Here is a 21,966-nt window from a genome sequence, read left to right as displayed (position 1 = left end):
TCTAACAAAGTGCCCGGACCCCAATTCCCCCCGACACTCCTACCCCCACCCCCAGACCCAACCCCAGGTTGGTTTTGCTGTGAAAGTTTATTATTGTAAGTGATAGCTACACAACAGTGGGTTTGCCCAAGGTTACAGCTGTGGCAGGAGGTCCCGGCGCAAGGGCCTCCCTGCCCACCACAGGCTCTTCTTGCCTGAGGAGACCTTTGGCACTTGGCTGGCGGGGACAGAGGGCAGATGAAAGGCCAGCAGATCCAGACTGTCAGAAGGGTCTATAGAAATGAGGTGGGGAGGGCAATTGATCAGAGTCTTCCTCATCCCTTTCGTCATCCCTTTCATCTTCCCATCCCCATCCCCATCCCCATTCCCGTCTCCATTTCCGTCCTGGCTCCTGTGTGGTGTTGGGCCGAGTTGTGGAGGCCGCTGGGTTCCTGGTCATCTGAGGGCTGATGATGATGCTGCTGTTGGTGACACGGGACCCATACCAGCCTGCCCAGAACTGGGTGTCTTGGCCCCCATGCTGGAAGAAGATGTAGCGGACGCCTGGAGGGTAATCTGAGAAGGTGTGAGAGACCTGGAAGGAAGGGAGAGGGAGTGACCACCAGGACTGGGTAGGAGATGAGATGTGGTGACCACTCAACTGGGGGAGAGGAGAAGGGGGAGACCCAGGTGGGAGAGCTGGGGCATTCCAGGCCCTGGGGGAAGTGGATGGCAGGCCAGCAGCTGAGACCTCACCTCTGTCCACTGGGCATCGCTCCACTGTGGGATGGTCACACGTGGGGGCTGGAAGGAGGCCAAGACGACGTGATTGGCCGAGAGCAGCTGCACTTGGATGTTGTAGGTGCAGCCACAGTCTCGTCTGGCAGCGAACCTAAGGGAGGCTGGGGTTCAGGACAGCACCCCAAGAAAGGGTGGCCCTGGCGGTGGGCAGGCAACAGGCCTACAAATTAGTTTCATTTCCCTTTGAGGCCCATGAGGTCCACCTTCAGTGCGCCCTGTACCCCCACATTGAGCAGTCTCTATCTGTGCCTCCATTACTCCATCGGAGTAAAGGGCCACCCTTTTGGGTATTTCAGAGATTACATCTTAACAGGCAAAAAGCTCTACAGAGATAAAGGCGAGGCTGTGGGTTCAATGGGAGATTCAAGGGGTGGCTCGTGTGGTCTGGGCTGGCACAGAGCTCAGTCCTGCTGTCTCCCCCACCCCCCGCAGTTCTGCACACCCCTCAAATCCCACCCCTCCCTTCTCAGAGTGGTGGCCCTGGGGCCCTGCTTCTGCCGTGCCCAAGGCAGAGCGCTGGCACAGCCCTGTGCACAGAGGAGCTTGAGAAAGAGCTGTGGGATAAATGGCGGGAGAGGCAGGGGAGGCAGATGAGAAGGCTGGGTCTTGGGTGTCATGCTTAGGGCATGTCTGAGACAACACCTGCAGGCCTCAGTCTCCCCACCTGTACACGGGGTTAAGGTTTGTCCCCTGCTGATGCGATGGTGGGGAGGCCAGGAGGCGCTGCTGGATGAGCAAGTACTGGTCTGTCTACATGAGACGAGCCAGCCGGGTTGGCCTGCTTCAGGGACTACCCTTGCCTTAGGACACTGCTGGGCACAGAGTGGGCACTCCCTCCAGGTGTCCTCAGGGCCTCACTCACCAGTCCTTCACCACGATGTCAGGCCGGACTCTGTCCATTAGTTCCTCCCAGTAGCCCTCAGCTTTGAGGTCCACCATCTGGGACTTGATGCATAATCTAGGGAGCAGAGGAAAAGCTTGCATTCCTAGGTGTGCTCTGCATGGCAGTGTCACCAGCTACTGGCTGGTGCTGACTCTGACTCCACCTCGGTGTGGGCCCATGAGAGAGGCGCAGGGAGTTTGACTCCCTGGGGCCTGGGCAGCACCTGATCCCAGTCCATCCGCCTGGGGCCCCAGGCACTCACGTCCCTAGGCTATGGACAGCCTGTGGACACTCCTGGCAGCCCACGTCCCCAGGGGCGCACCGCCCCTAAACCGACCCCCACCCCCACTGAGTACTTCTGCCCCAGGAGCAGTAGACTCTGAGCTGCTTTTGTCAACACCTCCCTGAGCTTCTCAGAGGCCCTGGCGTAGGTAGGCCTGGGTTTGGCGAAGGGTGTCCCGACCCTCTTCCTCCAACTCAGCCTGCCCAGTTCAGTCTTTCTTACTGATAGGATGTGACGAAGAACTTCTTGACATTGGAGTCAGGAAAATCTTCCCCATGGCCTCCAGGTAAGTTTTCCACGGTCCATTGATCCCCCCCATTATGGTCGATTTGCCAGGAACTCATACCCTCTAGGAAAAACAGAAGCCTAGTAAATGTGTAGCCTGGTCCTCCCCATTTGGTATGAGGGCGAAATGCAGGGCTTGCTCATGCTCATCTCCAGGTGTGTACCCAATTGTGCCCTGGAACACCCTTACGAAGTTAAAACTCCAACCCGTTCCCACCCCTCCCCCCCTTTGTCCCTGACCAGCTTTACTCCTACATGAAGCTGGGGAAAAACTACCTTTTCTCACTTCCAAGTCGTGACACCCTCTGGGAAATACCCAAGTTTCAGTTCTCAGCACTTTATGAAGGGCCTGTGATGGTACTTCCGGTTTTAATGGCTAATGTGCATTTGTCCCAATGGGGACCGCTCAGTTGACAACTGACATTCCCCCCGACATCCTCACTATGTACCTGAGATCTGAAGGGGTGTGAGGGCCGTGTGCGGGTTGTTGCTGGGTCATAGGAACCTCTGCGTTGGGTGGGAGGGATAATTGGGAGAATGGACGCCCTCTGAGTTGGTGGCATGTAGTAACCTCATATTCATGGAAGCATCCCCACCAGGTTGGCTCAACATGCCCTGGTCTCCCTCTTCAGAGAAAACTGAGAGGAACTGAGGAAATTGGCATGTTGCTCACCAAGGTTTTCCAGAACAATCACCAGGAGAGCTTTTCCAAATGACTCCCCTGCTCCCTCTATAAGGAACCCACATCTATTCCCTGTGTGCCCAGGCGCCCCCAGTAGAGACCCAGACGGGTAATACAGGGCCCAGTGCAGGCAAGGCCGCAGGCTGGCTCTGCAGGGTTGTGAGCTGAGCTGGTGGGTAGCTTCTGAGAGGGGCCTGAGGGCCTCCAGCAGCTGAGCATTTCTGGATCTTGGGCAAGACACGCATCTTGCGTGGGGCCTAACATTCTCATCTATAAAATGGAACTCCCGTGAGGATAGAGAAAACACAGGAGAGGGATTCGAAGTCTACAAACAATGCCTCTTCCTCACTTGCTGCCGTGGCCCCAATAAGGAGCAAGGTGCCTGGTACGTAGTAGGTAGTGAACAAAGGAAGAAAAAAACACGGGAAAATACAAGAGAAGGCGAGCTTAACAGGGAACTGAAGTGATGTGATTGCAGTCACCTCTCAGAACCCTTTCATCGGTCCAGTTAGGGTGATGGGAGGGGTTTACATCTGTGAAGCGCTCAGGCTAGCTTGGACTGAGCTAAAGGGGGAAAGGTGGACGGACCTGCAGTTGGTTGGGTCTTCAACAGACGTTTTCCTGAGCACCTGCTTGTGAAGGTGTAATTGTGGACACGGTGTACTGTGGCAAGCAAGATCCACTAGGCCAGGGGTCGGCAAACTCGTTAGTCAACAGAGCCAAGTATCAACAGTGCAATGATTGAAATTTCTTTTGAGAGCCAAATTTTTTAAAACTTAAACTATCATATATAGGCAGGTACATTGTCATTAACTTAATTAGGGTACTCCTAAGCTGGCCTTTGCTAAAAACTCAAGGGGCCAGGGAGCCACATGTGGCTCACGATCCTCAGTTTGCCGACCACTGCACTAAGCCCCTGGCACTGGAAGGAAAATAAAGAGATAAAAAGGTAATTCTGCCGAAACCGGTTTGGCTCAGTGGTAGAGCGTCGGTCTGTGGACTGAAGGGTCCCGGGTTCGATTCCGGTCAGGGGCATGTACGTTGGTTGCGGGCATATCCCCGGTGGGGGGTGTCCAGGAGGCGGCTGGTCGATGTTTCTCTCTCATCGACGTTTCTGGCTCTCTCTCTCTCCCTTCCTCTCTGTAAAAAATCAATAAAATATATTTTTTTAAAAAAAGGTAATTCTAAGGTATGAAAAGTGCTACGAAGGAATGAAACGGGGGTGATAGGACTGAGGTAGGGAGCACTGTTTCTGGATGGGTCAGGCAGGTCTCTGGACTGAGGCCCCAAGAATGAGCAGCCAAGGGAGCATGCTGGCTGCTCAGTTTTGAGAGATCATTCCAGGTGGTACAGGCCCAGCAAGTGCAAAGGCCCTGAGGCTCCAGAAAGGGAGGAAAGGAAGCGGCCCACCTTCACCGCAGGGGTTGCGTAGGAGGTTCCTGCGGAGGCTGCACAAAAAGTAAAAAACCTTCCAGTCTGACACGGGCTCGTCGCAGTCCTCGGTGGTGAAGCCCTCCCGCAGGCTCTTGCGTTTCCAGAGGGTCATGAGGTCGATGAGGTCGCGCCAGAGGCTGCAGACAAGGCGGCAGTCCAACACCAGCTGACGGGCAGGCACGTTTGTGAATATCTCCAGCAGGATGTTCTCAGGCAGTTCATTGATGCTGACCAGGGTCATAGCTGGGCTGGGGTGCACACACACTGTGCGTGTGTTTTTGTCTGTGTGTGTGTGTGTGCGCTGGGGGGCAACAATGGGGGTTATGAGCCCTGACCAAGGAGGTGGATTCCTCAGATCTTCAGATGCTGGGCCTGGGCTTCCTACTCCTGCTTCTGTTGTAAAACAAGAGAGGTGAAGACAAGAAGCATGTGAGCATCCTTCCTGGACACAGCAGGCTCTAGAACATGGACTAATTTTTTAGGGGGCCTGTCCCCCCATTAAAATAATCACTTCGTGCCGAAACCGGTAGAGCGTCGGTCTGCGGACTGGGGGTTCCAAGGTTCGATTCCGGTTAAAGGCATGTACATCAGTTGCGGGCACATCCCCAATAGGGGGTGTGCAGGAGGCAGCTGGTTGATGTTTCTAGCTCTCTATCCCTCTCTCTTCCTCTCTGTAAGAAAAATCAATAAAATATATATTTTTAAAAAAATAATAATCGCTTCGTTTTAAGTTGGCAGTCCTGGTGACCAGTAGGATTCTGCCAAGGCCACCTGTTGTGGGTGAGCTCTGCAAGGGTTGGTGGAGATATTCTAGTGTATGAGTTCACTGTTATAAAATCTATTACATCCCAGACTGCCGCAGCTGCAGTAAGTGGTGGGGCTCGTCCCGAGGAGTCACCTTCTCTCCACGCTGCTCCTCGTGGCCAGAAGCCCGATGTGACAGAACCCCCAGCTGAGGAGCTGCCCTCCCCTCCCAGTCCTGAGGGGAGGTGTCCAGCCAGAGCCCACTTCTTAAAAATACATTTTTAAAAATTTCAGCCAGGACCGGTTTGGCTCAATGGATAGAGTGTTGGCTTGAGGACTGAAGGGTCCCGGGTTCGATTCCAGTCAAGGGCATGGACCTTGGTTGTGGGCATATCCCCAGTAGGGGGTGTGCAAGAGGCAGCTGATCAATGACTGTCTCTCATCGATGTTTCTAACTATCTCTCTCCCTTCCTCTCTGTATAAAAATCAATAAAATATATTTTTTTAAAAATTGATTTCAGAGAGGAAGGGAGAGATCAACGATGAGGGAGAATCAATGACCAACTGCCTCCTGCACACCCCACACAGAGGCTGTACCCTAGCGAAATACTGTGGTGACCACCTGGTTCAAAGCCCAACCACTGAGTCACACCAGCCCGATCACATTTTTTTTTTAATGATTGATTTTAGAGGGAGAGGAGGGGGGGGGGAGGGTGGTGGAGAGAAACATTGGATTGTTATTCCAGTTATATGCATTCATTGGTTGATTATTGGATGATGCTCTAACCATCTGAGCTACCTAGCCGAGGGAGAGCCCAGACCAAAATGCCCAGAAACAAAAAAGCAGTTTGCGCGCTTGAACCCTTGCCTGCAGTGACTCACCCAGAAGTTGTGTAAATGTGATAACTCTCCAACTTCAGATGGCCCAGTAAAGAGTACGGATACCGTTACTAACACTTCTACTATTAGAGCAAAACAAAACGAAACCGAAACCAAAACCGAAGGCACATTCCCCATCCCCCAGCCAAAGCGCACAATTTACAAAGTCACTTGCCTGGGGGGTTCTGATAACAGATCTGCTAATCTTATCCCCCCCCCCCCCCCCTTCACCCACACCTAGAGGCGCTGGGAAGACATCCTTTTCCATAGACTGGGACAAAGAAGCAGTTTAGATTCTTCTTTAGGCTCCTGTTCCCCCCAAAATGAGGGGCGCAGAGAGGAGCATTTTAGCATGGCAGAGAACAAACAATATATGTATAAGGCACTTGTACGGTGTGCAAAATATTGATGGATAAAAACTCTGATGTGGCCTGATCTGATTTTTCAGGAGGAACTTGTAAACATTTTTTTTTTAAAATATGAAACTTGTGAGTTTTTAAAGGTTGGCGGCTTCTAAAAGCACTGTCCAGGCAAAGGCCGCTGGCTCTGAGTTAGGTACCGACATCCGAAGCCTGGTCTCTGGCTCTGCCCCTGTTGCCACTCGCCCCACCCTCCGTTTCTGTCCTTCGTGGGCCTGGCTGCGCGGTGGGGAGCGGAAGTGAAGCGGGTCCGGTGGAACCTCCAGACCCCAAGCAGCCACCGCGCCCTCAGGGGCGGCCCACGTGCCTGGCCCCCGGTCACGCGCTGCCTTCGCTCCGTGGACCCTCCAACGACTCCCCCAGCGCCGCTCCCACGGCCGCGAGCGTGGGGCGCCGGCAGTCCCAGCCCCGCCGCAGCCGGGTGCCGCCCGCGAGGGGGCCCGGGCCGGAGTGTGAGGGCGGGTCCCCGCAGGACCCACGCCCCGCCGAACCCCACCCCGCGGCCTCCGGAGTCCGGGTCCGCCCCGCCCGAGACCACCCGCGGGAAGCGCCCCGGGGCCGCCCTCCCTCCCTCCCTCCCTCCCTCCCTCCCGGCGTGGACACTCACCCTCTCGCGCCCGTCGCCCCCGGCCTGTCCTGCCTGGCGCCGGGCACGGCCGGCGGACCGAGCTGCGCAGGACCCGAGCCCGAGCCTCCGGGTTCCGTCCTCTCGCCCCGCCCCGCGATGACGTCACGAGGCCGCCCCGCCCCCGGGGACTGGCGGCGCTGCCCTGGGCCTGGCGGCGCCCACCTCACGCCGCCCGCTTTAGCCCAAGGAGTCGAGAGTCCTCGGACCCGGGCCCTGGTGTCCCGACCCGCAGCCTTTCCCTCCAGGCGGCGTGCGGTCAGCGGCCGGGACCCATGTCGGACTTGGCTTCCTCCGGGAGCCCGCCCCGCCCCGCCGACCGCTCAGCCCGTTCGCCACAGAAGGGAGGTGGGCCCGGTGGGCCCTCCCCTGGAAAGCGATCGCTGAAAGTGAAAGTCAGTCTTTTATTATTTTTAAATAATTTTTTTTAATGTGTGATTTCAGAGAAGGGAGAGGGAGAGAATATCGATAAAAGACAATCACCAATGGGCTGCCTCCTGCACGCCCCCTGCAGGGATCCGGTGCGCCCTGCCGGGGATTGATCTGTGACTTGGTTCATAGGTTGCTGCTCAACTACTGAGCCGCACCAGCCACGCTCAAAGTCAGTCCTACCTTCTCTAGGGCTTAACCAAGGGCAGGCCTCAATGTCCTCAAAGGTACACATTTCTCCGCATTTTTGCCAGGATTAAATCCATTAATGCTTTCTGCGTTGTAGAGAATGATGGAGCACCTGGCGCTGCAGGGAACCACCAAAGGGGTGCCTGGCCAGATCACGCGAACCCCTCAGGCCTGCATCTTCTCCAAGGAAGCGTCCTCTCCGCTAACTTGCCGCACAGCCAGCGAGGGGGGGTGTCCCTGCCCTGACAGAGGCCCTAATCTAGCTTGTTGATGAGGGAGAGCCTTAAGTGGAACAGTATTTATTGAGCGCCTACTGTGCCAGGCACTATTCTAAATGCCTTATCTTCATCTAACGTCAATAAAGCTCTTGTTAGATACAGGAAGAACCAGCAGCAGTGCCTGGTATGTCAAGGCTGACAAAGCAGGAGGTGTATGCAGAACCCACCAGGAGGTGCACACATGCCCCTCCCGCAGGCTTGTGGCCAGGCCACAGAGGAAGCTAGCGATGCTGAAGGCGGCTGGGGGCAGGCATCTGCAGCTCACCAAGAGCTCTGTCCTGTGGCCCTGGTTCTGCGATTGGCTGGCTCCTGACATGCCAACGCCTCTGTATCTTGGGCAGAAGCCACACATGTGGCACCTTCTGCATGTCTGGGCCTCCCCTGAAGTTTGCCCTTCACCCCCTCCAGAAACCACAGGGCACAAGCTGGGCTGGAAACCCTTTTATTTGGCTGTGTGCAGCAGGGGTAGGATCAAGAGCATTGCTGGAGGAGGCAGAGGCAGAGGCAGAGGGCAGGTGGGAAGGGCCGTTCCAGTGGTGGGTGGGGGCTTGGATTGCTCTCCAAGCCACAGGGAGCCTGGTGCAGGCATGGAGGTGGCGGGCGGCCCTTGAAGACCCCCTTCCCCACACTCATCCTATGCTCACACATCCTAGCTCTCAGAATCAGAGCCCAATCCTGTACCCACCTGCCCTGGGTTGCCCCACACCGGATTCCAGAGTTCTCATGGAGAGCCCCGCCCATTCTGGCTTTTGGGGCTTCATTGACTGTGAGGACAATCCAGATGTGGCGTTGACTCCACCTCACCCCACCCTGGGCCTGCCTATCTCGGACCAGGCCTGCGCCTCTGGGCCATAGCCACCCCTCTGAGCAGGCAGGCCTGGCGAGAGCGTGGGAGCGGCAGAGAATGGGGCAGAGGACAGGCCGGCAGAGCCCTCCCTCCTCTCCCAGATCTGTCTGAGCTACACAGTGGACTCCCAGCATCTGGACCATCCAGGGCAGCCCCAAGCTTGCCAGATGTCCTCCCCACTGTCCCTCCTCCGAGGGCCCCCCAACAAGATAGGGGGGCAGGCCCAGGAGGGGAAGGTAGAAACACAGATCTAGGTTGCCGTCTGAGCTTGGACACCCAGCCTCAGAGGAGTCTAGGGAGGAACCTGGGGGAAGATCCTGTACCTCCCTGAAGGGCCCTGCCTCTTAAAGGTATACACAGCCCTCATCGTCATTCAGATTGCACCCCAGGCAGAGCACTGGCTGTCTGCAGCAGGGGGGGCTCCACAGAGAGGGGGCAAGGGGGCATGGCTGAAGTAGGAGATCTGGGGAAGCCTGGCCCACCGCCCCTTCCCACGCCCAGCCTTTCTCTGACAACAGTTTACCGGTCAGGGCTCTGCGGACGGGGCCTCGGGGGCGTCAGGGCAGCGGGGGGGCCCAATGGTGATGCTGCTGTTGGTGACCCTCGGGCCGTACCAGCCGGCCCAGTAGTGAGTGTCCACGCCACCGTGCTGAAACCAGATGTAGCGGACGCCAGGTGGGTAGTTGGAGAACGTGTGTGAGACCTGGGAAGGGGGCAGGCGGAGGGAGGGAGGGAGGTCAGGGGAGCTGACCCTGAGGGTGGCGCCGCCTGAGGGGCAGGGGGCCAAGGAAGGGGCTGCTCTCTCAGTGCTGGACCAGGATTCCAGCTGAATTCCAGCTCCAATTCTGTGATGCTGGGCAGACCACCTCCCCTCCTCCATGCCTCAGTTTCCTCATCTGTAAAATGGAGTCGGCTCCTGGAGGGGCCACCCCACAGGATCATCTATGTGTGGCTCAGAGCGACTGGAGGAAATTTCATAAGGATGTCCAGTACCTGTCATCACTGGGCACATTTAGCTATTTAAGTAAAACGAGATGAAATAAAAAATTCAGTTCCTCGGTCACGCTAGGAACTGGCTCTCATTAAGTATTCAATAGTCCCACATGGTTTTGGCTACTATACAGACAGTGCAGGCAAACCATTTCTGCCACTGCAGAGAGTTCTATTGGAGAACACTGGTCTAGGTCAGGATTTGGCAAACTACAGCCTGGGGGGCCGCATGCCTGTTTTTGTAAATAAAGTTTTATTGGGACACACCCATGTTCACTTGCTTAAGCTGCTTTCACAACACAGCGGCAGAGTTGAAGACCTTAGTAGTTGTGACAGAGACAGCACCGCTTGCAAAGCCTGAAAGGTTTCTATCTAGCCTTTTAAGAAAACGTTTGCTGGCTGCTGGCCTAGATAATAGTCACAACCAATATTAGAAATTAATAACAGTGAACCATTTTGAGTGTGGCTTGATCAGCATCACTTTGCTGAAGTCAGAGCAGCCGAAGCCCAGGTGAGAAGCAGCAGAGCTGGGACTTGAACCCAGGCCTGTCTGGCTGTATGTAGTCTCAGGCTTGGGTGACGTGCCCACTGCCCCCTTCCCGCCCCACACACCTCTCTCCACTTGGCATCACTCTTCTGCTGGATGGTTGCTGGGTCTGGCTGGAAGGTCCCCAGAGGCGCATGCGCTGATGACAGGAGCTGAACGCTCAGCTGGTACTTGGACCCGCAGTCTGGCCTAGCTGCGAACCTGCAGGCAGAGGGAAGGCCCGTCAGGGGGCCTTGGAGATGGGGGCAGGGTGGGGGTAGGGCACCTGAGTGGCAGGGCCCACCCCCAGGCACTCACCAGTCCTTGACCTTGATGTCCGGCCGTGTAGTGTCCATCAGCTCCTCCCAATACCCTTCGGCCTTGAGGTCCACCACCTGGGACTTGAGGCAGGTGCTGGGGGCAGGCGGAGGGTGGGCTGGGCTGAGGCTCAGCACTGGGGCACTGGGAGGCGAGGCTGCTTTCCCAGAGAGAAGACCCCGGGGGCAGTGACTTTGGCTTCCCCCTCACCCCAAGACCCCCTGACCTTGGATCTTACTAATAAGAAGTCACGAAGTATTTCTTGACCTGGTCATTGGGGAATTCCTTCCTCTGGTCTCTGGAGAGGGCTTCCACCTTCCACTCATCGCCTCCGTTCACATCCAGGCTCCAGAACTCAAACCCCTCTGGCAGGAAAGCAAGTTCACCTCAAAGAGAAGCCCCCCGTGGTCCCCTTCTCCCAGGGGCCCTCCCTTCTTTCTCCCTGCACCTCAGCAGTTGCCCTCCAGCCTGCGCTGTGGAACTGCAGACCAATGGCGTCTGCCTGGAATCGGGTGCTTCCGGTCCTGTGTGTGAGGCTAAATGACTTCCACTGGGAATCCTGAGACACATGATGATGTGAAGGACCAGACTCCTTCTGTGATGCAGCACGCTCTGCGGCTGGCCAGATCTGGGGCTAGCCCTGCCTCTACCAATCCTGGCTGTGTGACATTAGGCAAGTTGCTTTCCCTCTCTGAGCCTTGGTTTTGTCCTCTGGGGTCAAAGAATGGGACTGGCAAACTTTCTGTAAAGGGTCAAAATATTTTAGGTTTTATGGGCTATATATTGTCTTATCACATAGTATGTTTTTTTTCTTTTCTTTTTTAAAGTAACCTTTAAAATGGTAAAAGGTATTCTTAGCTTCTGGGCCAGATTTGGCTCATGGGCCACAGTGTGTCAACTGCTGGTGAAGAACACAGCTGCAGGGGAGTCACGTGAGACAGGCACCTGAAAGTCCTGGAGTCTGGAGCTGTTTTATCATTTTGCCCAAGAATTTGGCCACGTGATGGAGAATGAGGTTCCCACCCGATCCTATCCCAGTGTCTAGCTGATGAGTTAACGTAGCGAGGGGACAAGGAAGCGCTGGATGACTGCAGAAGTGGCTGAAGTGTGCTGGAAAGAAGACTGGACTTCTCATTCTTCCACAAGCAAAGTCCCCTTTGACCTCTGGAGTCTGGGAACTAGGCCAACAAAAGCATGCTGACTTCCTGGTCATGTGCCTGGAGCATACTTAGCCCTAACTAATCAACATTCCTTCTCCTAGGAAAGGTCACTGGGGATATCAACGTAAGGACGGAAGAAATGCCACTCTTGGCTTCAGTTTGCTCAACTGAAAAATGGGTACACTACCAGTACCTTTTAGGATCACTGTGAGAGGGTTACAGTTGGCAGGCCATTCAAAGTACCTAGCTTACAATAAGTGTTTAGTAAATGTTAGCTGACAGTGTGTGTGTGTGTGTGTGTGTGTGTGTGTGTGTTGGGGGCACGCCAGACCCACTCTGCACCCCACCTTCGGCACACGGGTTGTGCAGGAGGTTCCTGTGGAGGCTCCGTAGGAAGTAGAAGATCTTCCAGTCGGCCACAGGCTGGTCCCAGTCCTCGGTGATGAAGCCCTCGCGCAGGCATTTGCGCTTCCAGAGGGTCACGAGGTCGATGAGGTCCCGCCAGAGGCTGCAGACCAAGCGGCAGCGCAGCAGCAGCTGGCGGGCGGGCACGTGTGTGAACAGCTCCAGCAGGATGCTTTCCGGCAGCTCGTTGATGTTCTCCACTGCCATGGCTCCTGGCTCCCGGGCACGCCTGTGGTTATTGAAAAGCCAGGCTTTTTCACCTGGGCCTGGGCTTGGTGTTTGCAGCACCCGTGGCGGTGGAGGCCCCCAAGCCCAGGTCTACAGTCTCTGGGCCTCAGTGTCCTCCTCTGGAGCAAAGGGCCAGGAACAGCACTGCCACCCCCTGGCAGGTTCAAGAAGCCCGGGACACAGCAGAAAGCAGTACAAGGTGAGTTGATTTATTTTGCTTTTAACTGGCACCTCACAACAGCCTCTAGGCTAGGGAGGCCTGCGGAGAGGCGGCTGGATCTGTCCGGAGATGAGAGCAGAGGGAAGGAGGGCGAGCCTCCTCTGACTCTACAGCCGCCCCTTTCCCATAGGCTAGTTCTTGGAGCGGGGATAACGGCGCGCAGCCCCGCAGAGCCCTCCACCTGCGCGGTGCCTTCTCCATCCCCTCTCCTGCCCTCGGAGGGAGAGGGCGATGTGGGGGGCTAACCCGACCGAGGTCCAACTTTCTCAAGGCCGAAGAGGAAATGACTTGCCCAAGTTGGGCCTGGAGAAGGGTGGGCAATGCGAAGGCCCCTCCTGCACCCCCGCTCCCATCCCACGCCCGTGGCTGGGCTCCAGCTCCAGGCCCCCTAGGAGCCTTCACCCTTCCATTCCTCGTGGTGACTATAAAACGCACCCCCCTCCCCCCCAAAGTCGTGGCTCGGACCCCTACGCTTCGAGCGAGATCCCAGCTCCCGTTTCCGCTGGCATCGCCGCAGGAGGCCGCGCCACGCAGTTCCCGCGGGCGGCCTGGGGCTCGTCCGCGCCGGCCTCCTGGGCGCACAGCTGCGGGGCCGGGAGCCGCCGAGCCCCCGCCAGGCCCCGGCCGCCTGCGCCCCCGCGCCCCCGCCCGCGGGTCACCTGCATCGGCCGACGCCGCGCTGTCCCGCTCGGAGGTCAGGCGACCGCTGCTGGCGTTCCCGGGGATGAGGCCCCGCCCCCACCCGCCTGGCCCCGCCCCGCCAGCTGGCCACGCCCCCACCCGGCTGGCCCCCGCCCGGCCTTCGCCGCCCGCCCCCCTCTCCACGCTGAGCCGAGTCGTGCGCCGTGGTGTGTGGCCCGGGATGCGCCCCCCATCGGGAAATAGGAAAATTACTCCGGTTGGGGGTGCTGGGAGGAGCCTCTGCCCCCCTCCCCCTGTGCCTGGGCTGCCCGCCCCGCACCCTCCGCATGACCCAGACTCCCTGCCCTCTGCCTCCTCCTTCCCGCAGCAGTCCCCCTCCCCACCCCACCCCGGGGGAGCGGGGAGCAGCCTCAGATCGGACCCCCTTTCCCCCATCACACACACACACACACTCCCACAAAACTGACTCCTGACCTTCCTCGGCCTCCTGGGTCCGCGGAGGAGCCTGCAGCCTCAGGCCGCCGCCGACCGCTCCGGATTGCGGGGCGCCCGGGCGCGGGGCCAAAGGCGGGGCGGGACGGGGCGGGAGCCTTTAAGAGGCGCGGCGGGCCGGGCCGACCCAGACCGGGCAGCGCCTCGCATTGCCACCGCCGCGGGACCGGGACTCGGGCCGCCCGCAGCGCTCCGGCTTCTGCTTCTCTCAGGATCGCCCTCCGCAGCGATGGACGGAGACGGGGACCCAGGTAGCCCGGGCCACTCGCTCAGTCCGGGAGGGGAGACCGGGCAGGCTGGCGAGCGCCAGAGAGATGCGGGGTAGTGGTGGGGAGGTGGTCAGCCAGGACCCAGCGCCGCAAACTTTTACCGAAGCCAAGTCCTTGAGACGGTCTCAGGTGTGCAGTCCTCTGTCTGGTACCTTGGTTTGTCCGGAGGCCTCAGGAGGTGACAGGCAGGGAGGGAGGACTCCTGGCCCTATTTATCCAGGAGATAGCCCACCTCCAGCTTTCCGGGGTCTGTAGGGCTGGGGCCCGGGACGCCGCTGGGATGGAGGAGGCTGCAAGCCCTCTCCTTCCATCAGCTTCTTCCATGTGCCAGCCCTGGCCGGTGAGCTGGCTGAATTCCAATCCCCACCTGCTTCTTGGGGTTACCGGCCTCTCCCCACCCCATCCCAGCCTTCCTCCCGGGTTCCCTTGTCTGGAGGGGCCATCCTTCATTGGGTGGCCAGATGCCCAGTGGGGACCAGGCCAGCAGTGAGCGAGGTTGGAGCACCAGCTCTTGCCAATGCTCAGGGCCCTCAGACTGCCCAGTCATCTTCTCTGGCACCAGAGACCCCCCCGCCCCACAATGCTTTGAGCTGGCTGGGTCTGGAGGGGTTGCCAACTGAGTCAGGGTGGGCATGAGCAGACTCCCCCACCCCTTCCTCAGCAGGCCCACCTGAGAGTGGGCACTGCACGGGGGAGGCCATGGGAAATAGACGGATGGGTGCCCAGGTAGCCCAGCCCCCACCTCCCAGCCCTGAAAATCCCAGTGCCTCCAGCTCCCACACTCCTCTGCCCCCCCACCCCCCCGCCACACCCTTTATGGGCCCATTGGGCCTCTGCGTTTTCTCGGGGCCCAGATATTCCCTGGACTCCAGGGCCCGATCCAGGTGCATGAATCAGCCCTGGAGGCCGTTTCCAGGGGCCAGATAGCTTTCCGACAGCAACAATGTGGGGAGTTGTGTGTGCCCGAGCGGGGGATGGGGGGCCGTAATCAGATCTGGGGCCTCAAGTGCCAGGCCTGGGGCCAGGAGAGGGGACTGGGCGAGGTGCACCTTTCCGGGGAGCATCAGGTGTCCACCAGGCCAGGGCAGGGGTGGAGAGGTGAGGACACTGGGCCCTGCTCCCCAGGGAGCGGTGGGCAGCAGGATGGGCAGGTGATACGGCTTCAGGGCCTGGCATTTTCCTCTGACTGCCTCTCCTCCGCAGTGTGACTTGGGCAAACCCAGGAGGTGTCTCTGGGCCTCAGTTTTCCTCTTTGCCAAAAGGAAGGCGGTAAAGCCCCATATCATAAAGATGTGGCAAAACAAAACAAAACAAAAAAAACACACCAAAAAACAAAAAACCTGCCGAAACCGGTTTGGTTCAGTGGATAGAACGTCGGCCTGCAGACTGAAAGGTCCTGGGTTCGATTGCGGTCAAGGGCATGTACCTTGGTTGTGGGCACATCCCTGGTGGGGGGTTCTCTCTCTTCGATGTTTTAGCTCTCTATCCCTCTCCCTTCCTCTCTGTAAAGAAAAAAAAATCAATAAAATATATATTTAAAAAAAGCTAATGATGAAGGGAATAATAAGATTCACTAAATAAGATCTGCTGAGGACTCACTGCGCGCTCTGAGCTCTGCAGAGGTAAACCCTGATTCAGTTATCCAGGGTCTGACTGTGGGGCGGGGGAGAATTCTGCCTGTGAGGAGGCAGAGGGCTGGCAGGCTGGGCAACACCCAGTCTCGGGCCCAGGCCCTGCCTGCTCTCTCCCCCAGTGCATGGCGTATTGTGAGTACCACCTTGGCCTTCCAGCGTTGTCCTTAGGAAGCCCCATCCTAAGTCGGAAAGCTGTGACCCCCACCCCCCTATCACCCAGCGTGGCCCCATTTCCTCCCCGCTGTCTCTCCCTCCTCCAGAGACACTGGGCACTTGGTATCTGCTTACTCAAGGCTTCAATGGCCTCGCTGGGGCGCCTGGCATCCAGGAGAGAGTCCAGCCCGCAGCTCCTGATACCTGTCCACCTAGAATGCCCTTGCCCCTCCTCAGCGGGCTTGAACATCAACACTGTCTGAGTGACCTGGCATCCCCATTTTATAGATGGGAAAACTGAGGGCCAGAGTGAGAAAAGCCTTCCTCTCCCAAACACTTATTACATCTCCCTGTTTGACACACACACACACAAACACACACACTTGCTCACACTCACGTGATCTCCTTTAACGAGCTCCCTGCCCCCATTCCCAAGTCGAAGATTTCTGTTCCCTTCCCCTGGGGCCTCAGATCCCAATGCCCCCTCTCCAGTCCCAGCAGGGTGACCTCTAGCAAGTTCCTTCACATCTCTGAGCCTGAGCAATTTCCCCTACAGAATCAAAATCACCATAGTGCTTCCTAACCCATGCATTATCTCTTTGATGTGTGATGGTTAAAGGTGGCTCTGGGGGCAGGCGCTGGGTTCAAATCCAGACTCCAACCACAGTGTGCTCCCCAGCTGTCCCGCCTCTCTGTGCCTGAGTCCCCTCATCAGAGAAACAGGGACAACAATAGGAAGAAACCTCAGAGGTGCTTGGGGCTACAAAGAGTAAATGGCTCTGGCAGGTTTGGCTCAGTGGACAGATCATTGGCCTGCAGACTAGAGTCCCAGGTTCGATTCCGGCCAAGAGCACATGCATGTAGGGGGTGTGCAGGAGGCAGCCGATCAAGGATTCTCTCTCATCATTAATGTTTCTATCTCTCTCTCCCTCTCCCTTCCTCCCTACAATCAATAAAAAATATACTTAAAAAGAGTAAATGAACTTAAAATGCTCAAAAAGGGCCTATCCTTGTTAAGTTCCCAGTAAACATTAGCTCCCGGCAGCATGCCAGGCGCCAGGCACTGGGGATAAAGCAGTGAGTTCCCCAGACCTTGTTCCTGCCCTCCTGTCCTCTGTCTAGCCCCATGAAAGGTGTTTTATAAACCATCACACACTAGGACAAAACCTGGGAAGGGCTGGAACTCCCGGGGGAGAGGATATAACAGGGGGTAAATCCAAGAGGGCTTCCACGAGGAGGTGGCAGGAGCAGGGGTCTCAGAAGGTGGTTGGGAAGATTAAAGAAGTTCATAGGTGAAAGTAAAACGTGGGGCAATCCTGTCAATCATATCCATTGCTGTTATCTGCTCAGGTGTGGGGTGTACTGGCTCTGCAGGGGAAACTGAGGCATCTGAGGCGGCTCTTTGCACTTGATGCTGGCCTGTGAGCCTGGTCCCTTGGGGGCTCCTCCACTGGGCACCAGTTTCTGGTCTCAGGATCTCTGGCCCCAGTTGCAGATTGTCCTAGGGCGGGGATGGGGTGGGGGGTGGATACCTGCCACATGTGGGTTCTGGGGTGTGCCAGGGGACAGTCTGGGGGGAGTCATCACCTCCTCACCCCTTCATCCCCGCAGAGAGCATGGGCCAGCCCGAGGAGGCGAGCTCGGAGGAGCCGCAGGAGGAGGGGTGCGTGGTTGCCCCGGAGGCGGAGGCGAGCGGCGGGGAGGAGGAGGAGGCGGCGGCGTACCTGGACGAGCTGCCGGAGCCGCTGCTGCTGCGCGTGCTGGCCGAGCTGCCGGCCGCCGAGCTGGTGCAGGCCTGCCGCCTGGTGTGCCTGCGCTGGAAGGAGCTGGTGGACGGCGCCCCCCTGTGGCTGCTCAAGTGCCAGCAGGAGGGGCTGGTGCCGGAGGGCGGCTCGGAGGACGAGCGCGACCACTGGCAGCAGTTCTACTTCCTGAGCAAGAGGCGGCGCAACCTGCTGCGGAACCCGTGCGGGGAAGGTGAGGGCCGGCCCCGCGGCCCTGGGGCCGGGGGCTCAGTTTGCTCTTCCGGACAATGGGCCACATGCAGTGCCAGCCGGCTCGGAGGGCGAGATGAGATAGAGCGCTGGGCACAATGCCCGGCACAGAGAGCCCGGTAACTCTGCAGGATCACCTCCCCGCCCACCTCCTCCAGCCCCCTCCCCTCTCTTTCCCAGGTTCTTCCCGCGCCTCCCGGGGGATGGGAGTGGGGAGAGAGGATCTGGGACAAACAGGAAGTGCCTGCCTCTCACCCCCTGGCCCAGCTGGCCCAGCACCCGATCCAGGGGCACCCTCAGGGGGACGGGTGACGAGGTGGGCGGTCCCTTCCCCACAGAGGACCTGGAGGGCTGGTGCGACGTGGAGCACGGCGGGGACGGCTGGAGGGTGGAGGAGCTGCCCGGGGACTGCGGCGCGGAATTCGCCCACGACGAGAGCGTCAGGAAGTTCTTCGCCTCCTCCTTCGAGTAAGGAGAGGGGGCGCGGGGAGGGGGAGAGGGGGGCCGGGAGGGGAGGGCGGGGAGGGGGAGAAGGGGCCTCCGCTCCCCCTAACTCACTCTCCCCAGGTGGTGTCGCAAAGCGCAGGTCATTGACCTGCAGGCTGAGGGCTACTGGGAGGAGCTGCTGGACACCACTCAGCCGGCCATTGTGGTCAAGGACTGGTGAGCCGCCCTGGGGGCCTTGGGGGCCTTGGGGGGCTGGGGCTGGGGAAAGAGGAGGGGACTGAAGTCACTCCCTGCTTCAGGGCCGCTGCCTCCCAGCTCCAGTGGCTGTGGCCCCGTGGGCCGGGTCTCCAGGAGAGGGTGACATCCACCTTTCCTCCGGAGCTTAAATGTTGTCCAAAAAAAATTTTTTTTGTTTTTGTTTTTTGTTTTTAATCTGTCTACAGTCCAAACAAAACACGTCTTGGCGGGCTGGCTTGGGGCCCAAGGTTGAGTCTGGCCCACCTGGGTTTGAGTCCTTGGGTTTGGACCTTGGAGAAGTGACTTTCTCTCTCTGGCCTCAGTTTCCTCATCTGTGAAATGGGGACGCTCAGTAGGCTCGGCAGCAGCGGGGGGCGGGGTTACCTTCTGCAGAAGCCCCGCCCCCCGGCTGAGGCTTCGGCTCCCCGGCTCCCCCCGCAGGTACTCGGGGCGCAGCGACGCCGGCTGCCTGTACGAGCTCACGGTGAAGCTGCTGTCGGAGCACGAGGACGTGCTGGCCGAGTTCAGCACCGGGCAGGTGGCCGTGCCGCAGGACGGCGAGGACGGGGGCTGGACCGAGGTGAACGGGGAGGCCGTCCGGGAGGCGAGGGGCGGGGATGCGGAAGGCCCCGCCCCCGTGGTGGGAGAGGGCCTGGGGCTGAGCCACCGAATTGGGGCTGGAGGCGAGTTAGGGTGTCATGTCCGACCCTTCCTCTCCCCGTTCCTTCCCCCCAGGTCTCCCACACTTTCACCGACTACGGGCCCGGCGTTCGCTTCGTCCGGTTCGAGCACGCGGGACAGGACTCCGTCTACTGGAAGGGCTGGTTCGGGGCCCGGGTGACCAACAGCAGCGTGTGGGTGGAGCCTCCTGAGTGACCTTCCCCCAGCTCCCTCCAGCTGCCCTGCAGGGGCAGAGGCCTGGGGCAGACAGGCCTTAGCGGTAGCACCCTCCCCTGCCCCTCCCCACACACCCCTCTCCCGCCCCTGGCTCCCAGCCCGGCCCCCACGCAGGTAGAGAAGGGTTTTGCTGGCGCGTATTTGCACCTGGAAAATAAGATGGGTGAAGGCTTGGGCCTGGGCCGGGCCCGCGGCTGAGTCCCCCACCTCTAGCTCAGTGCCTGCTGTAAAGCAGACTTGCAATAAATGTGACTCCTTCTTGGGAGAAATGGGCAGATGGAGTAATTCCTTTGCACCCTTCCCCGTCTCCCGAGGGCCCCTGGCGCAGCCTGGAAAAATACTTGGTGGGGCTCCAGCTGCTTTGGTTTCCAGGGCCCATCGGGCCGGGCAGAGCCAGCCAGGCCGGGCCGGCGGACAAAGGCTGTGATTGTGAGGCCAAGGAGTGGGGAGCTGGGCCTGGCGCCTGACTGACACCCAAGCTGCCCAGGGGCCGGAATGAGGGGGGCTCTGAGGTGGGGCCACCCTCCAGGCCTTTCTCGTTCCCCATTCTCATTTCCTTCTGAGGGCAGGTTGGTGGGTGATGGCAGCACCTCAGACAGGGATGCCCCTGGCCTGGACTGAGGGGCTGGGAGGGGAGGGCTGGGACCACAGGAAGGGCCAGCGGGACGTCCCTCTCCAGTTCACGCCCACTTCCAGCTATGGAATCGGACCGGAGTCGTTAGCATCTGGTCTCATGGTCATGCTCTAAGCCTGGCTGGGGGGCTGGCACTGGTTCGAGGGGAGGAAGGGGGGGACAGGGTGTGGTGCCGGGTCTGTGCAGGCAGAGGCCGGGCTCCGGCCTCACCAGCAGCTCTAACGCCAGCCCCTCCCCAGGACTCTCAGCCGCTGAGGGTCCTGAACCATCTGCCCTCTCCGATGTGAGGTCCAATAAAACCTGTGCCCTCCAGCTTTTCTTAGATTCTGAGCCCTGATGCCACCTGCTGGTCAGGTGGGGGGTTGCAGGGTGTAAGCTGAGCCCCGTAGTGACAAGAGCGAACAAGACACTCCTTGTCCCAGGAAGAGGCATCCTCCCGGGAACACCGAGGAGGGGCACCTGGGAAAGGGAGTCTCCAGTCTAAGGGCGGAGGCCTGGCCCCTGCTCTGGGCATGCTCAGTCTGAGGCGGAGGCCTGGCCCCTGCTCCCAGTCCTCTCTGGGACATTTTGCAGTCCGGTGGGGCGGGCACCACCCACACCCACCTGAGTTGCCAGGCGGCAGGGGAGGCCGTGCCTTGCGCTGGGGGCCCAGGTTGATGAGGATTCACGGAGGAAGAGAGAGGGTCAGCCCGTGAGCTCCGGGTTTAAGGGGGTAACCTGGGAAGCTTTGGGGTGAGGGACCAGGATGGGCAAGTGGGGAGCCAGGTGGGTATGAGCTGGGAGAGGGCTCCTTGGGGCTGTGGGTGGAGTCTGAGCCATCAGTGGGGCTGGGGGGCCGGGACCGAATCCTGGCGCCTGTGAGGAGGACCGGATGTCAGGGCAGGGGTGTGGGGGGTGTGGAAGGTGCTGCAGGTGGGGGAGCTCCCCTCATGGGGGTTCAGGAAGGAGGCCCAGGAGGTGTCTGGGGCCCTGGGAGTCGCAGTGTATTTGGTCAGCAGTCAAAGCCAAGGGCACTGGCGAGGGCCGGAAACAATTGTGTGAAGTGAGTGAGGGCCCAGGGAGCCTGGTCTCTGGGCATTGATGGCGGAGACAGAGCAGCCAGGGAGCGGGGTGGAGTGAGTAAGAGGGTGCAAGGCCAGCAAGGCCACCTCCAGCCAACTGCCTGCTCTCTGAGGAAAGATCCAGAAACCCAGAGACCGGATTCTTTCTCCAGAGCCTGCAGAGGAGAGCAGAGGGGCTCAGATAATGGGGTGGTCCACACCCGCTGTCCCCGAGGGTCTGTCCCTGGAGGGCCCGTTGGGAGACTGGTGGTGTTTAGCTTGGGAAGACAAGACAGCTGCTCTTGGGGGGTGGGGGTGGGGTCTGCAAGGCTCACTGTGCCCAGGGGGCATCTGTCACACCAGCCTGTGCCCTAGCTGGGTGGGGAAAAGGGCGAGGGCATTGTTATCCCCCTTCTTCACATGACAAGCCTGAGGGAGAGAGACTTTCCTGGCAGATGACACACAGAGTAATTGGAGAAGCACAAGTTCTAAGCCAGGTGCCTCGAGAGGGCACAGTTATGGGATTGTGCATAGCATATCAGTTTCCTTCAAGGGAAACTACACACTGTCCAGCAGGGGGTGCCTCAGGGGCCGCTGGATACTGGAGTGTTTACGCCAGAGCTAGCAGACAGGTTAGCCAGCCGCATAGCTTAATGGCCCGTGACACGGGCTCAGGAGAGAAAGGCCTGCATGTCCCCTTCCTAATTATTCAATATGTATTGAGCACCCACTACCTGGCAGGCAGGGATAAAACAGACGAGGACTCTGCCCTCCTGGAGTACACAGTCGGGATGGAGACACTCCACACAAGCCGTTAAATGAGTGGAAAAGAAAATTACTAACCTGGAATAGCACTCACTATCCACGACAGGCACTGTCCTGAGAGCTTTTCGCACATTAATTCACCACAGCCTTACGAAGTG

At 58.8% G+C, this 21,966-nt stretch overlaps 3 protein-coding genes and 1 long non-coding RNA gene across 9 annotated transcripts; 2 read left to right on the top strand and 2 right to left on the bottom strand.

Annotated features, from left to right (window-relative positions):
- Window positions 1–49: 49 nt before the first annotated feature.
- LOC118731950 (F-box only protein 6) lies at window positions 50–7,123 on the bottom strand. 3 transcript variants are annotated; one of them, XM_045570615.1, is made up of 7 exons: window positions 6,997–7,025; window positions 6,891–6,893; window positions 4,324–4,611; window positions 2,169–2,295; window positions 1,643–1,738; window positions 736–871; window positions 50–574 (listed from the first exon to the last, which is right to left on the bottom strand). In XM_045570615.1, exons 3-7 carry the CDS (start codon window positions 4,586–4,588, stop codon window positions 263–265), a joined length of 936 nt encoding a protein of 311 aa, XP_045426571.1. In that variant the 5' UTR covers window positions 4,589–4,611; window positions 6,891–6,893; window positions 6,997–7,025; the 3' UTR covers window positions 50–262. The 3 variants fall into 3 exon arrangements, with proteins under 3 accessions (XP_045426571.1, XP_036316731.1, XP_045426572.1); XM_036460838.2 differs by lacking the exon at window positions 6,891–6,893 and having other exon boundaries at window positions 4,324–4,740; window positions 6,997–7,123; XM_045570616.1 differs by lacking the exon at window positions 6,891–6,893 and having other exon boundaries at window positions 4,324–4,743; window positions 6,997–7,034.
- On the top strand, window positions 3,808–4,605 carry LOC123651085. The gene is made up of 2 exons (XR_006739565.1): window positions 3,808–3,862; window positions 4,092–4,605. It is a non-coding gene; the product is annotated as an uncharacterized LOC123651085 (long non-coding RNA).
- A 1,211-nt stretch (window positions 7,124–8,334) lies between the features above and the next one.
- FBXO44 (F-box protein 44) lies at window positions 8,335–13,819 on the bottom strand. Of its 3 annotated transcripts, none has more exons than XM_036461088.2 (6): window positions 13,721–13,819; window positions 12,099–12,385; window positions 10,830–10,956; window positions 10,592–10,687; window positions 10,360–10,495; window positions 8,335–9,460 (listed from the first exon to the last, which is right to left on the bottom strand). In XM_036461088.2, exons 2-6 carry the CDS (start codon window positions 12,361–12,363, stop codon window positions 9,284–9,286), a joined length of 801 nt encoding a protein of 266 aa, XP_036316981.1. In that variant the 5' UTR covers window positions 12,364–12,385; window positions 13,721–13,819; the 3' UTR covers window positions 8,335–9,283. The 3 variants fall into 3 exon arrangements, with proteins under 3 accessions (XP_036316981.1, XP_036316982.1, XP_036316979.1); XM_036461089.2 differs by lacking the exon at window positions 13,721–13,819 and adding an exon at window positions 13,264–13,360; XM_036461086.1 differs by lacking the exon at window positions 13,721–13,819 and adding an exon at window positions 13,007–13,028.
- Window positions 13,820–13,841: 22 nt separating this feature from the next.
- Window positions 13,842–19,640, top strand: FBXO2 (F-box protein 2). Of its 2 annotated transcripts, XM_036461084.2 has the most exons (6): window positions 13,845–13,989; window positions 17,406–17,771; window positions 18,127–18,256; window positions 18,356–18,451; window positions 18,914–19,052; window positions 19,208–19,640. In XM_036461084.2, exons 1-6 carry the CDS (start codon window positions 13,968–13,970, stop codon window positions 19,346–19,348), a joined length of 894 nt encoding a protein of 297 aa, XP_036316977.1. In that variant the 5' UTR covers window positions 13,845–13,967; the 3' UTR covers window positions 19,349–19,640. The 2 variants fall into 2 exon arrangements, with proteins under 2 accessions (XP_045426573.1, XP_036316977.1); XM_045570617.1 differs by lacking the exon at window positions 18,914–19,052 and having other exon boundaries at window positions 13,842–13,989.
- The last annotated feature ends 2,326 nt before the right edge of the window (window positions 19,641–21,966 follow it).

The sequence above is a fragment of the Pipistrellus kuhlii genome, unplaced genomic scaffold (assembly GCF_014108245.1).
Source record: "Pipistrellus kuhlii isolate mPipKuh1 unplaced genomic scaffold, mPipKuh1.p scaffold_m20_p_34, whole genome shotgun sequence".
NCBI lineage: Eukaryota > Metazoa > Chordata > Mammalia > Chiroptera > Vespertilionidae > Pipistrellus > Pipistrellus kuhlii.
This window is presented reverse-complemented; position numbering and strand designations above follow the sequence as displayed.

What these genes read in the sequence shown, in the direction of transcription:
- LOC118731950 (XM_036460838.2), bottom strand. Translation starts at nt 4,588, where the DNA reads ATGACCCTGGTCAGCATCAATGAACTGCCTGAGAACATCCTGCTGGAG. An exon ending in TTCTTCGTCACATCCTATCA is followed by an intron (nt 1,739 to 2,168) that starts GTAAGAAAGACT and finishes TCTGCTCCCTAG; the next exon opens with ATTATGCATCAAGTCCCAGA. An exon ending in GACATCGTGGTGAAGGACTG is followed by an intron (nt 872 to 1,642) that starts GTGAGTGAGGCC and finishes AGCCTCCCTTAG; the next exon opens with GTTCGCTGCCAGACGAGACT.
- FBXO44 (XM_036461086.1), bottom strand. An exon ending in GCACAACCCGTGTGCCGAAG is followed by an intron (nt 10,957 to 12,098) that starts GTGGGGTGCAGA and finishes CTTTCCTGCCAG; the next exon opens with AGGGGTTTGAGTTCTGGAGC. An exon ending in GACATCAAGGTCAAGGACTG is followed by an intron (nt 10,496 to 10,591) that starts GTGAGTGCCTGG and finishes CTCTGCCTGCAG; the next exon opens with GTTCGCAGCTAGGCCAGACT.
- FBXO2 (XM_036461084.2), top strand. Translation starts at nt 13,968, where the DNA reads ATGGACGGAGACGGGGACCCAG. An exon ending in TTCTTCGCCTCCTCCTTCGA is followed by an intron (nt 18,257 to 18,355) that starts GTAAGGAGAGGG and finishes CACTCTCCCCAG; the next exon opens with GTGGTGTCGCAAAGCGCAGG. An exon ending in AGGACGGGGGCTGGACCGAG is followed by an intron (nt 19,053 to 19,207) that starts GTGAACGGGGAG and finishes CCTTCCCCCCAG; the next exon opens with GTCTCCCACACTTTCACCGA.